General features: G+C 27.7%; 2 protein-coding genes across 2 annotated transcripts; one reads left to right on the top strand and one right to left on the bottom strand.

The window, feature by feature from the left end:
• Window positions 1-291: 291 nt before the first annotated feature.
• On the bottom strand, window positions 292-2036 carry LOC125580017 (zinc-finger homeodomain protein 3-like). Its single transcript, XM_048743949.1, has 2 exons — window positions 1724-2036; window positions 292-1282 (listed from the first exon to the last, which is right to left on the bottom strand). The coding sequence occupies exon 2, from the start codon at window positions 1265-1267 to the stop codon at window positions 365-367; it is 903 nt and encodes a 300-aa protein (XP_048599906.1). The 5' UTR covers window positions 1268-1282; window positions 1724-2036; the 3' UTR covers window positions 292-364.
• Window positions 2037-5208: 3172 nt separating this feature from the next.
• On the top strand, window positions 5209-6127 carry LOC125585007. The gene is made up of 2 exons (XM_048753294.1): window positions 5209-5703; window positions 6017-6127. The coding sequence occupies exons 1-2, from the start codon at window positions 5209-5211 to the stop codon at window positions 6125-6127; spliced, it is 606 nt and encodes a 201-aa protein (XP_048609251.1).
• Window positions 6128-16101: the final 9974 nt, after the last annotated feature.

The following is a 16101-nucleotide window of genomic DNA, read 5'->3' as shown; positions in this document are numbered from 1 at the left end:
CCCTAAATTAATAAATTAGAAACTTTTAATAAATAAATAAATAAGTTCACTTTTGGGACAATCTTCAACTCTCCCACAAATAGAGCTAATTTATTGCTTCCTTTGTTTTCCGTGCAATATATTTTTGATCATGTGATGATAATCATGATATCATACGTATACAGCCTATTTTTCAAAACTAAACATACATATTATTATAGATATATGATATATTGCATGCATATATTATTGGAATGAATAAATGAGACAAATAATCATAAACTACAAAATCTAATGATTAACACCGAACAATAGAGTTAAAACATTAACCATAAGGTACTTGCATTAAGAAAACATAGATAATAACAATCCCAACGTAAACTAATTAAGAACTAGGAGCAAGATTTCCGGCAAGAGCTTTATTGATGTCGTTGTTACCAGCAGAAATCTCGACATTGTTATTATTGCTCTTCTTGGATAGATTGTGTTTGTTGTTATGAATCCAGACTTTAAGAACTCTTCTCCTAACTCCGATCTCTTGACAAAACTTCTGAACAACAGATTCCTCTTGTCTCTGCATCTTCCAACCAATCCTCTCTGCAAAACTCAGCATCTTCTCCTTCTGCTCCTGAGTAAACTTTGTCCTAAACCTCTTCTTTTGATTATGTCCTCCGTGATTGTACGGCGGTGGTGGCTGCTGAAATGGTAAGTCTTCTTCTGACTCTGTGTTTGATACAGTTGTTGTTGCAACGCCAAGTGGCATGATCATTTGCTGTGGTAGCGGTGATTTGGTCATCTTGTGGTGGTGATGGAACATGGGATTTCTCTGTGGTTGGTTGTGGTGGTAAGGGGAAAAGTAGGTCTTATCTTCGCCTTCTATTTCTCTTCTATGGAAGTTTCTATGGCAGTTACAAGCTGAGCAAGTGAGAGCTTCTATGGAACCTTCTTCACCACTTGGCATAAACTCTCCACAACCATCAATAGCATGGCCTCCCGTGGAAGCTGCATGGTTCTTCAAACATTCCTTGTACTTGTTAACCACATGCTTCTCCTTGTTGTTGTTGTTGCTGATCATGATGTTGTAGCCCACATTGTGGTGATCAGGATCGTCATGGTTTTGCCCAAAACCATTACCATTTGAGAGGACCATTAGTGGGTTTGGATGAGTAGAATTGGCAGGATTATGATGGCGATGATCATGATGACGGTGTATCATGTGTCCATGCCCACCATGAGTAGTGTTAATTGGAATAGGCATGTCATGTTCTTCTTGACTCGCAACTTCCATTATTTTGATCTTTCTCTGCAGAAGATAGTCAAGTTAATTAAGAGTCTTATTTGGGTTTGCAAAAGTGTTTCTTTGTTTAGGGACAAAGACACTAGTTAGGAAGAAAAAACCAAAGAGTAAAGATAATTAATGAGTAAGTCCAAATGATTAAGCTACAAAAAGGCAAAAGCTCTTCACTACTCATTAAACCCATTTTAAAATACTTTAAAAACTAATTTGGAAGGTTCAAAAGGATAAAGAACAAAACAAAAATATACAAAAGAAAAAACCTTTATTGCAAGCATGCTTAAAAAAAAGCTGACAAACCCACTTGAAAAAAAGTCAGTTCAAGTAGGAGGTTGATGATAATCAAGAAGACAATTGAACCTAACAAAAAAATGTATCATCAAACACACATATATTCTCTTCAAATCTAACGACAATTTGAGATAAAGAGACTGCAGAAAGAACACATACCCTCGCAACCAGCAAAAGCAGCGCAACTTGCGTTTAATTACTATGCTTCGGAGAAACAAATTAAAACTGGCCTTCAGGAAAAAAGTATCTAGACCATAGTGATCTGAGAGTTATAGGGAGATTGAGAAGTATTAAAATTTTATTATGGTTTTGTAAAGCGAAAGACTTCGAAGAAAGAAGAAGGAACTAAAGAGAGTGAGCGAAAGAGAGAATTGTTTTGGAAGTGAAGTCACTGCTTAAACTAAGGGATTTTAGGAGTATTAGCCTAGAGAGAGAGAGAGAGAGAAACTACTTCTCGTTTTTCTACAGACAAAGAGGAAAAACATCGTTACTTAATTACATCATTTTGACCTAGTTTCAATTTATTAAAAGGTATAGAGAGGCGAACAAAACGTACCGTTAATTTACACCAAGATTTAAAAGTTTTTTTTTAACAAGATTTAAAAGTTAGTGCAGTATTTGTTTGCATTTTTGCTGGTGAATGCAGTATTTACAATATAAAATATTTTTTTGGTAAACACAATATAAAATATTGCAGTCACTTATTTCTAAAGTTAACAATTCGTACAAATATTCGATTGAAATAATTTGTTGTCAGCAATTTTTTTGTCGGTTGTTGTCAACAATTAATATATATATATATAGTTAAAGATTAAAATATTACAAATTTATAGTTAACACTCAAGGAAAAAATATCAAGATAAGGGAAGAAAAAAAAATGAGAGAATTAAAGATTATGGGAGATTGCTTGGCTTGCACTATCAGACATCAAATTTACAACGGTATAAAAACATGTTAGATACAGTAGAACCTCTATAAATTAATAATGTTGGAAGATATATTTATTCTAAAATAAGAAAAATATTTGATTTTAGTGTATAGACATTAATTGTTATTTTTTTGAAATTTGACATTTATATTAATTTTATTATATTATTCGGTGTATATAATATATATTGCATAAAACTTAAATGTGGTTTTAGATATAATATTACTAAATCTCATCAAAAATATATTAAGTGTAAAAAAAATACAAAGATAATTTTATTGTGAATATATAACAAACAATATAATAAATAAATTCTTACTTATATAAAATATGTATACACATAAATTATTAATTTATAATATTAGTGAGATCATATATTTACATAAAATTTTCTAAAAATTATTATCTTATTATTTTATCGATTTATGTCAAATTTTGAACCGACCTAAGTTGGGACCGGCGAAATTTATTAATTTATAGAGATTATTAATTTACCGAGTATTAATTTATAGATGTTTATTAAATCAGATATACCAACAGAAAGTCACAATAAATTACAATAGTATATAATATTGTTTTCAAATTACCTACTAAATGTTGGTATCATATATCAATACTAGTTACAACAATTAATCGAAAAAGTTAAAATTAATCATCACTTTATTGTTGAAATGGTGGTAATTCGATAAATGCACATTTAACCACCAATAAAGTGGCGTAACAATGCGTATTTTAGAGAGCTAAATGTATGGCATTATAACTTGAGATACTCATTTCATAAAATGAATTTGTAGTGAAACCCATATATTGTCCCTTCCTTGTTTAGACATTAAATACGTCACGTATATATTGTTAGGTTAAATTAAAGTCTTAGTTCAAGTGAGAGGTTGTTGAGGTTAGGCATGGGCATTCGGGGTCCCAATCGGGTTTCGGTTTTATCCAATCAGGTTTTGGTTTTACGGGTTTATCAAAATCAGCCCCATTCGGATTATATGAAAGTTCGGTTCGGGACCGGTTCGGGTTCTATCGGGTTCGGGTCGGGGTTAGTAAATCTTCAAAGAACCGGTACAACCCAATATACTTTCGGGTTCGGGTCCCAATCGTTTTTTCGGTTTAAAAGTACCTGATTTTTACCAATTTTATAACCAAAATATGAGTAAAATCGGTTTTTCAGTTTTAAAGTACCTGATTTGTACTTATTTTGTAACCAAAACTAAAGTAAAATCGATTCAAAAATAAGGAACATAAACCATGATCATTCAAAATCAAACGTAAAGTAAACATATTTACTGATAAAAAGAAAACCAAATAAATAAAAGCATAAAACGAAAACCAAGTTCTCATGAAATGAGAAACATTGTTTAACGAAAACAAAATCAAAATCTAAATACTTCAAGATTCAACGGCCATCTTTAACAATCAACCTTCATGTAATAGAACCACCAACCTTCATGTAATAGATAAGTATTTTAGATGTTCAATATTTCTTAGTGTATTTTGGATACATATTAGAAATTGAGATCATGTTTGGTACAAGATCTTTTCGAGGTTTTGAATGTTTCGGATTCTATCGGATATCCATTTAGATTCGGGTTCGGTTCGGATAATACCCATAACCCAAAATACCACAAAACAAGACCCATTCGGTATTTACTTCGGGTTCGGATCGGTTCGGATTCATTTTTATCGGATCGGATTCGGTTCGGGTTTTCGGGTTTGGTTTATTTGCCCAGCCCTAGTTGAGGTAGTGAAAACCATATATTTTTCCTTTACACAAATTCATATCATAAATGGATCATAACTATATTTGGAACATAAAGAAGAAAAAAACTATATTTGGAACATTAAATACGTCACGTATAATATTAGTTTACAGAGGTTGTCATGTCATGCATGTGAAATATTATTCACTTGAAGTTACCATTAATTATGGTCCTACAAAATATATGATCTCAGCCCATCATTAATCCTATATAAGGTTTTTTAAAAAAAAATTTGTCTGATTATAGAGAAAAAGAAAATTAAAATTGCACCAATCGCAGATCGCCACGTGTCGGTGGGATCCGCGAACAGTGCAAAAAACTCACCACAATAGATCCTTATCTCACGCCTTCTGCTACCGGTTTTATAATTTTGGTAGGGTCCACACACTAATTTTGGTAAAAAAACCTCATTAACAAACCTCGATAATCATGGTCTCATATGTTATGATCTTCTTCTATATATCAAGGCTGCTTCACAATAATATCCATGGGCAGAAAAGATGAAATCAGTGTGTAATCTCAACAGGGTTACTGCCCTTGAATACTTGGAAGATGGAACCCCTAAGGTAACTGTTCCAAGTCATGTACTTTTTCAAGGAATTCATAATCAAAAAGAATATGTGGTAGGTCAGTTATAACGTTGCTATGCGCCTGCTGGAGGTTTGATTCATGCTGTGGTAACTAAAATGTGGAGAAAAATGTCATATTTTCACACAAAAACTTAGAGAGTCATCATACTTGTTTCATATTCCGGTTGATGCTACTTGCAAGTTTGTTATCCAGAGGGGGATATGGCATGTTGATGACTGCTTGATGTTTGTTTCTGCTTTGGTCTGCGGCTGAAACAATTACTTTACCAGAAATCAAGGTTTGGTTGTCTCTTAAGAACATACCAAATCAACTCTACTTTTATTGAAGGAATCAAATGAATCGCTCCAGGTATTGGTGAGCCAATGCTTACGTACAAACCTTGGCTTGATCCTACTTTAATAGGAGAAGCAAAAAATTTAGTTGAGGTCAAGTTAGATAGACCTTTTGCTCAGAGAGTAGCTTTTGAGGATGAGAGTGGGTCTGTCTCAATGATTGATGTTGTGTACTCTTGGCTGCCTTCGAAGTGTGGAAGATGTGGTCAGTTAGGCCATAGAGCGTTGCAATGTTTGGGACAGCCGCTTGATCCAACTAGGAGCACCAAGACATCATCTCCAGTATCAAGAGATGTTGAATCAAGTGTTACTATAACAAATGAAGCAAAAATGGTCAGGGACAAAGAGGACAGAGATGCTACTGTGACTGTCCCACACCCTCCAACTCCAAGTGTGGAAGCTACTTCTGATCCAATACTGGCTCTAGTAGCTACCATAAACAATTCTATTGATAAAATCCCCATTGCTGAGGATGAATCAGTGATGGAAGCAAAGCAAGATACCACATTCTCATTAAAAAGAAAGGTTGGACAGAGCTCTCCAAATACCAACTTCGAACACTTATCTACACATTCAATCACAAGTAATACTACAAGCATCTCTCACACACCTTTGGTTTCTGCAATAGAAACTCCAACTTCTTCCAATCATGTCTCAACCAATTCTGCTCCAGCTGATTGTTCAATCCGCATGAGCTTGTCAAGCTCTAATTTACTCACCAATCGATTTAGCTCTTTAGAATCTTCGGATGATGAAGATGAAACTTTAATTTCATTTGACGAGTTGGACCCAAAGGAATATTTGTCTCCTCAAGGAAAAGTTTTTTCTTTGGGAAAAGCCAGTTAAACCCTCTACAAAGGCTAAAGAGATGCAGTTGCATTCCGTAGCTCGTGGGCATGGTAACCACAACTGTGGCAATCATGGTCGTAATAGAGATGGTCGTGGTTGAGTTTTCAAAACTCTTTCCTAATTCTCTATTTCTTTTCTAGCTTTGTTAAGCACTAGTATTGCTTTCAAACTTGTATGCTTCCAAACACTAGGTTAAGCTCTAGCTTTCTCAATTATTTTTCCAAAACTGTATGACTTTTGTCATAGTTGTATTGTCACCTACATTCTAATAGAAAGCCTTTTACAAAAAAAAAAATGAGACATATATTAATTGATGTTCATCTAATCTATTAAAAGAGAAGTACAAATTAAGTCCAACCCTTAAATTTACACAATATTTATAACCTAATGCCATTGAAATAATTAAATGAACATATTTTTAAGTAATCTTTGTCTTTTCTAAAATTAATGAAGTAATAATTACTCCTACTTCTATGCTTTCCATGTCTTTTTCAAAATTAATAAACATTTCCTAAATTAAATTTACAATCAATTAAATATAAATCTTTTAACTTATCTATTTCATATTAAAATTATAAACATTAATGAATATCAATAATATACACAAAATATTTATGTAACAATATAAGTTACATTTTGTCTCATTCTCCCCCACAAATCACGTTATTCTTTATTTTTTTGAACAAATTCTTCTTCTTACCAATATAAATAGATTACATGCACGGATGCACCATTATAAGTATTTACCAAATTACCATGTATATAAAATAATTTATTAGACATTCTCGTAAAATTTTGATCCACAAAAAAAACATTTGTATAGATGCACGGATCATATTCTAAAAATGGTGGTAATACAATTCATGGTTTACAAGACAAAATAAAATTAAAAACATTTATAATATAAAATTATTATGCTTATAAATTTTATTAAATAATTATTTAACACATGTAAAATTTTAAAATATATACTATCACTTAGACAAAATAATTATACAAAAGTAAAAGAAAACATCCGCAAAATCATGGTTTAAATGTACACAAACTTAAGCCCATTTATAATTTCTTATCAGTTACATCAAATTTATATTTTCATTTTATTTTCTTAAAAGTTTTAATTTTAATTTGTATATGTTCCAAATTTGATAGAAGTTTTAACAATCATTTTATTTACTTACAAATATTATAGCTAATGTATCATTTATAAATAGCATGCTAATTCACAATTTTCTATTTTCGTATTTTTTATTTTAAAAAATTCTTCGCTATATATCTTAGACATAGATTAAATTTTATAAATGTTATATTTTTTTAATATAATATCCAATATCGGTGACACATTTTACTCTAAAATGCTAAAATATAATGTTTATATTTATAAATATGACTATATTTACAAATATATCATTAAATACAAAAATAAATTAAACACTTGCACAATCGCGCAGGTGAAGATCTAATTAATCATTAGTCAGTAGACGAGAAAGAGCATGTAATATACCTACTAATTTTAAGTGTTTTTATACCATGGATGACGGGAATTAACTTGGATAAAGTGTTATGTATCGGTAATTTATTATGTGTATCAACATTAACTAACAATGTTGTGTATATGTAAAATGAAACCTTTTTGCCAATAACGTAAAACGAAATCCAAATTTATTATTTCTAACATATTAAATTTATTTTTATGAAAATTGATCAAAACTTCAAGGTAACACATGTTTATAAGAAAATGAAATTTATTTCATGTATAAAAATATGCGATTCACTTTTTATATGTATGCTTTTTTTTTTTTTGTCAATGTCCGTTAGTAATAAAGATCGATTTTCACCAAATAATTGATTCTTCACCACCAATAGTGACTTAGATAAGAAAATGTGTAATTCATTTTACTAGAAACTGTGCAACTAGAGAATAGGGGAACATAGACTCGATTGTAAGCCATAACCCATTTGCTTGGGAATAATCTACTTTGTATTTGAAAACAAATTTGACAAATATGCACTGTATATTTATGTCTTGGGGAATATTTTATTTGTTATCTAAAACAAAAAGAAATAGGGAAAATTATTTTTTTAGAGCAAAAAAATGATAACTATGTCACTTTATACTAATCTTATATACTTTATGTCTCAGTAGGCTAATTATTTTCAAAATGACAATAATGCCCTTAAAATTGTAATTTTAAAATATAATAAATAATGAATTCGTTTTTTTTAAATCGATTTTTTTTCAAAATATGAAAGTGAATATTCCCAAATATTTTATTTCCATATTTTTAGGAACTGGTTTCTTATCCGTAGAATACAACTAATCTGTAGAAATCGGTTTCTACAGGTTTTTTAAAATTATAGTAATATGTAGATTTTAATTTTTACATGTTTTAGATTTACAGTAAACCTGTAGAAGTCGGTTTCTACGTGTTTTAGATTTATACTAATGTGTAGATTTTGATTTTTAAAGATTTTAGATCGGTAGGTTAAGCGCGGAATGTGTATTCTAAATATTTTTAGAATACTTTTATTTACGTATATCACATATTCTAAACATTGTAGATTCAATGAAAAAAGTGGATTTCGTTTTCTACTTCGTAGAATGCCATTTCTACTTTATTTAGAACATAATCTGAAATTTATGATTTAAACATTTTTAGAACTGAAAAAAATACCACTAAGTTCATATAGGTATTTTATCAATAGTTACCATTTTTCCAAAAATATTTTCTTTGTAAAACTATTTATTAAATTTATTTTCAAAAATATTAAAGGGTATTATAGAGAAAACTGGCACAAAATAGATATTAGTCTAGAACGATATAGTTATCATTTTTTGCTATAAAAAAACAATTTTGCCAAAGAAATATATGTTTCTTCTTCTTTATTCTGTTCCCATTAATTATCCACCAAATTTAGACAAGAGCTATTTCAAACGAGTTTAATGGAAACGCACAAGTCTATTTTTATCCAGAAAAAGTTATTCCACGAAGAATCTAAATATTCATCCTCAACAGATACACTAGGGTAGTTTTTCTTTTTTTTTTTTTTTTTTACACTAGGGTAGTTTGTCTTTTAGAGGTTCAGTAATGACTTGCTAAAAAAAAAGGTTCAGTAATATCATCTTATATGAGTTACTAAGAGCATTATTAACGGCAAGTATCATACCACTAGTATCTAAGAAATATAAAATTATTAATTTTAATATAACTTAACTAACAACTAAAATTTAAACCACAAAAAAGTAAATTAAGCCACTTATAAAGCAACACCTATGGACAGCGTACCTAAAATATTTTTGTTGAGGTTGGGTGCAGAGAACTATTTCTTCACCACTTTCCAAGATTTTCTATCCGCAAAAAATTGAATTTTTACCGGATATCTGATTCGATTCATAAAAAATAAAAAATAAAAGAGAAAGAAGAAAATCTGATATAAAATAAAAATATACATTACATTTTCTTAAAAAAATTACATACTTTTAAATTTTTTAATAACTAAATAATTAATTTAGTGAATAAGAACATTATAATTTTATATAGTGATATAAAAGTATATATTATATATTTTTATAAACATGTATACATATATATGTATAAAACAGATCGGACCGGATATTCATTTTAAAAAATACTAGTACTTGTAATTTGCTTCGTCTTCGGCAGATATTGAATTTTAGTATTTGCTTTGATTCGTTAAGTTACGGATATCCAAATTTTTCGGATCGAATCAAAACAAATAACGGATCGAATCAAAATATATGGATATTTTGCCCACGCCTAAGTGTTACATTGTATCACACAAACGTTCATGCTAAAACTGTTAGTGGGACAAGGCAATTAGACATTAATATATAAGAAAATGATTATATTTACCAAACAAATAACTAGACAAAGGTAACAACGATGTGCTTTTGAGGTTGCAATTGCAAAGAAGACAATCTGATATAAAATAATAATATTCATTACATTTTTTTTAAATTACATACTTTTAAAAATTTTAATAACTAAATAATTAATTTAGTTGATAAAAATATTATAAAATTTATATAGAGATATAAAAGTATATATATTATATAATTTTATAAACATATATACATATATAACTGATTAGATCAGATATTCATTTTTTAAAATATTAGTTTGTAATTTGCTACGTCTTCGACGGATATTGAATTTTAATATTTGCTTTGATTCGTTAAGTTACGGATATCCAATTTTCTTGGATCAAATCAAAATGAATAAACGGATCGAATCAAAATTTACAGATAATGCATTAATTGATCATTTATGGGAAAAATTTAGTAATAATGATTGTTAGATAATGAAGCTCATTTCTCACTTCGGAATGCATTAATTGATCATTTATGGGAAAAATTTAGTAATAATGATTGTTAGATAATGGTACTTTGTTTTAATTTTTTGTTGTCTAATGTCTTTTTGTAATAAAATGTTTCATTTAAATAATATTGCAATTTTATGAAAAAAATTCAAAAAGTATAATGAATGGGTTAATTTTCAACATCTACAAGTTAGAGGTGTAAAATGTAAAATAAAAAAAGAATCTTTCAAGAATATTCCTTTTTAGAGGAAAAAATAGAGGAATATATTGGAGAGAAACTCACCTCTATTATAGAGTTCCTCTATTATAGAGGAAAAAATAGAGAAATACATTGGAGATGGTCTAAGTGTTACAGTGTATCACACAAACTTTCATTCTAAAACTGTTAGTGGGACAAGGCAATTAAACATTAATATATAAGAAAATGATTATATTTACCAAACAAATAACTAGACAAAGGAACGATGTGCATTTGAGGTTGCATTTGCAAAGAAAGTAAAGAAAAAGTTTTGCCTTTTAGTGACCCCTTGAACGATAAAAGCTAAATGCCGCATGCTTAAGCTAAATCCATATTGTTTCTTCAAAGTTTAATTTTTGTTTTTAAGTTTAATTTGTTTTATGAGAGGTTTAATACATTCATTTTTTTTTGGGTGCAAATATTAATACAAAATCGTTGTTATTTCGTGCATGCTTCGATATTGTTCTAAAAGTTATTGTTTAATTTCCCACTTTTTTTTTTCTTACAGCCTTAATGTTTTTCTTTTTGAACTTTTACGATCATAGGTTGTGAACGGTAAAAGCAGTTCAAGCGGGACAGATCATGCAGATCATGCAGATCAAGCAGAACAAAAGCAGATCAAACGGGATAAATATAGATCAAACAAATCATACCGGAGAGAAGCAAATCAAACCGATCAAATAATTTATTATAATTTATAAATGACAAAATCAGTTCAAAACTATATATCATATATTAAAACAATAAAAAATTACACCTAAATATCTAAATAAATATCTTAGATGTTATAGGATCGACCGAAATACCTGTAAATGTTTTATAAGATACTTATACTTATTTTATTTTCTTTTTAGATGATCGACATTTTCTTGAGAAAACCGGTAGGTTACACAAATATTGAACTTTTGGTTAAATTTACCACCGGAAAACTCTCTACCAGTGGGTGTAAGATATTTGAAACGGTAATTAGTCATGCAAATAATTTGATCGTACAACTCAATAAATACACATTTTCGATTAATATTTCATTTAAAATTGTCTTCTCTCAATAGATTTACAAAATTTTAATCATTTATCTATATATTAACTATTTTGAAACATATAAAAATATTAACTACTTACCCTTGTTGATATTTATGTAGGAAGATTTATACCTTTTTCCTTTGAAAATGTGTTTTGTCGGCGACTGAACGTCATGCTTATAATTTTAAAACAACACTATATAGTTTAAGCTAATCATTGTATATTATTTATAAAATCAGATAAATATATTTTAAAGTTAAGTATTTGTAACAAAATTATTTATTATAAAAAAAAAGCAGATCAACACCACTAAATGTTAGCGGATGAGATCTGCATGCAGATCTCCTATTTTTTCCACAAAAAAATAAAAATATTGAACTGCATACAGATCTCTCGCTTAAAGTGTATTTGCAAACAGAAAAATATGAATGGTAAATGTATTACGAGAAAACTGCACGTGCAGGAGAACTGCACTTGTCCTAATCTTTTCCTGGCAGTCACAACCTTTAGAGTACGTAACATTCTTAGTTTTTTGATCAACGATAAAAAATTTCCGAGCTCCGATTTCTTACAATAATTGATTTTATGTGCAAATCAATTTACTGACAGCAGTTTCCTCTCACTTCTTATAGGTTACAATAATATACCATCACTCATATAATGTGTAAATAATATTAAAAAGTACAATAATATGGCAGAGTGGAAATGAAAAAAAGATAATAATACGGCAGTGGATGGACGGACGTAGTCACGTAGCGTGTAAGAAAATACAATCGGTACTTTTTTTATATTTCCATAAACTAAGAACCAAAACAAAATGGGTCGGCAAAAAAATATCGTAATGTAAGAGTCAAAATAATCACTTTTATAAAAAATATTATATTTTTGGTTATACGGCAACGATCCATCCATCACACTCATCGAAACTGTACATATACCAACCTTTCACAAAGAAAAAAACCTTTCATCAAAGTTTCTTTAGTGAATAGATTTTTGTTTATTTAGTACTAGATTTGGAGTAGCGCGTTGCAACGAGCTTTGTTTGATATTTTAATTTAATATAAAAAATTTTAAAATTATTTTGTTATAGTTTTAAAATTGTTTTCCATGTGTTATGTAAGATTTATTTTATAATTAAAACTTGTTTTCACACAAAAATTTCAATTAATATTTAGTTTTTTTATAATCATTGGGTATAGACTAACGGTTATCATCTTTGTACTTACTACTTAGAGTTAAAAAAAACATCCATACTTAAAAAAGATTTAAAGTTAAATAAGGGTCAAGAAGCAATGACAATATTATACACTTTTTTCTGTACTAATTTAATGTTTTATTAAACTTATCCAATGTTCAATAATTTTTTTGATTCATTATTTATTAATGATATATTTTCATAATAACATTCTAACTAAAATGAATTAGAAAGTACTAAATAATAAAACTAAAAAATCTAATAAGATATCGCTGAAACTTGATTTGTTTTTGACTAAACATATGTACAATTGACAATAATAATAATAATCAATTTCTATGAGCAAACATGAAAATATATATATCAAACATGTGTTTGATTTTCTTATGACCAAACACATAAATACCAATCGTGAAAACATCCTAATTTTTTATTTTTTGTTAATTTAATAGCTTTAGAACTTGTCATCAAATTGTTTTTTCAAAAAAACTATTATTAAATAGGTAATTTTATTTTTCTTAGGATTTTTTAAAAAAGGAAAAAATTATATTTTAAAATCTCCTTTTTACTTACGATTAAAAAAGGGGAAAATACTATTAACCAATTTTTTAATTTTTTTTAATTTTAAAAAAGGAAAAGTATTATCATATAAACTTTTACAATTATCTTATATTTAGAATTTCAAAAAAATATAATTGCTATCAAATAATTATTTCTAGTTACTATAAAATAATTTTTAAATTATGATTTTTACAATTCATCAATACTATTTTTACACTTCATTTTTAATTAAATAATTTTTAGTATCATGTTCGTCATCTTAAAATATACTATCAAATAACTTCTTACAATTTTCTTTTGGTTAGGACTTAAAAAATCTGATACAAATCTCCTTTTTACGATTTTTTTAAAAGAAAACAACAAATATTTTTTCGCATCTGGATCCAAAAAATTAGTCATTTTTTGATTCATTATTTATTAATGATATATTTTCATAATAACATTTTAACTAAAATGAATTAGAAAATACAAAATAATAAAACTAAAAAATCTAGTAAGATATCGCTGAAGCTTGATTTGTTTTTGACTAAACATATGTACGGTTGACAATAATAATAATCAATTTTTATGAGCAAACATGAACATATATATATATATATATATATATATATATATATATATATATATCAAACATGTGTTTGATTTTCGTATGACCAAACACATAAATACCAATCGTGATAACATCCTAATTTTTTTTATTTTTATTAATTTAATAGCTTTAGTACTTGTCATCAATTTTTTTTGCCGAAAACTATTATTAAAAAGGTAATTTTATTTTTTTTAGGATTTTTTAAAAAAGGAAAAATTATATTTTACAAATCTCCTTTTTACTTACGATTAAGAAAAGGAAAAAATACTATTAAACAATGTTTAATTTTTTTTATAATTAAAAAAAAGGAAATGCATTATCATATAAACTTTTACAATTATCTTATATTTAGAATTTCAAAAAAAATATAATTGCTATCAAATAATTATTTCTAGTTACTATAAAATAATTTTTAAATTATGATTTTTACAATTCATCAATACTATTTTTACACTTTGTTTTTAATTAAATAATTTTTAATATCATATTCATCATCAAATTCTCTCTTAAAATTTACTATCAAATAACTTCTTACAATTTTCTTTTGGTTAGGACTTAAAAAACTCTGATACAAATATCTTTTTTTTTTACGATTTTTTTAAAAGAAAACAAAAAAAATGAGTTGTTTCAAGAAATTAAAAGATACTCAGATAATATTTTCTTGTAAATCCAATTATTTTTTTGAAAATAATATGAGAAATCAAAAACCAAAATATAGATGTTAAAATAACAGTTATTTTTGTTTATATTTTCTTAGCATACAATTATCTGTTAAACAGGAATGTTATTTAGTGTTAAAAAAAGTTTTAATAAATTTATTTTTTAATATATTTTCCTAAATAGAACAATAGAATATATTTTTGTAATAGTTTTCCTTATCTAGTGTTAAAAAAAGTAATAATAAATTTGTTTTCAATTAAAATGTAATAATAATTTTATTTTTTTTTAAAAAAGAGAAATTTCCTAAAATAAACTTAAATTTTTTTTATCATACATATAGACCTTAAAAATAAAAATAACCAAAATAAACTTAAATGTTTTATTAAAATAAGTAAATATACACTTATACCCCTATAGTTAATTAATCTAAAGGTAAGAGTTTAGAGTTAAGAGGTAAAATTTAGGGTTTATGATTTAGGGTATGACTGGTTTTCCCGCTACCACCCGCAAACGCAGCTTTTGCGGTTGGTAGCGGTTGCTGGCGTTTTGCAACAATCGCTCAAACCGCTTTAAACCGCTCCAAATCGCTCCAAATCGCTCTGAACCTCATAAATTCAAAAGCTGGTTCCAGCTAGCGTTTGCGGTTGCGGACGTTTGCGGGAGGATAAAAAAAATTATTTTTTTTCCAAAACAATATAAATACAAAAATAAAAAAATTCAATAAAAAAATTAAACTGAAATTATAAAAATGCTAAAATATATCAATTAAATTTTAATTAATATTATAAAACTTTAAAATAAAAATATTTTCTATATTTTTAAAAAATTTAAACTATAACTTTCTAAATATAAATTTTATATTTATTATAATATTATTATTTTTGATATTTTTATAATTGTATAAAATGTAAATATTGTTAATTTATTATTTAACTGCTGCTGCATTTGGTAGTTAACCAGTCATAAGTATCCCGCAAACGTACAAATTTCTAACCGCATAACCAGTCGTACAAATCTCTTAAAACCGCTAGAAACCGCAACCACCCGCATCCGCAAACTCCCGCAACCGCAACCGCAACCGCTGCGGTTAAACCAGTCAGGAGTTTTGGGATAAGATTTTAAATTTAAAAAAAAAATACACTTAAAATTTTCAAAATAAAAAATTATACTTTAGTCATTTTAGTGATAAAAACTTAAAAATGGCTGTTTGAAAATATTACTCTTAAAAAAATATTACTCCGGCCCAAATAATCAAGTATGAATGTATGATGGCTGATCCTGTTAGGCCAATTTTCATAGACAACTCCATTTTCGATCGAAAAGGGGCGTAGTTTGTTTAGCTGAATAACATACACACCTGTCCTTGCATGTGTAAGAGTCATTCTTATTCTTTTTTTTTTTTTTTTAATACTTATATATATAAAATCTGTCCGAAGAATCGGAAATCAGATGTAGTTACAAGCTTGTTTT

This window comes from Brassica napus, chromosome A2 (assembly GCF_020379485.1).
Source record: "Brassica napus cultivar Da-Ae chromosome A2, Da-Ae, whole genome shotgun sequence".
Classification (NCBI taxonomy): Eukaryota; Viridiplantae; Streptophyta; class Magnoliopsida; order Brassicales; family Brassicaceae; genus Brassica; species Brassica napus.
The sequence above is the reverse complement of the archived record's forward strand: the minus strand, read 5'-3'. Positions and strand labels throughout refer to the sequence as shown.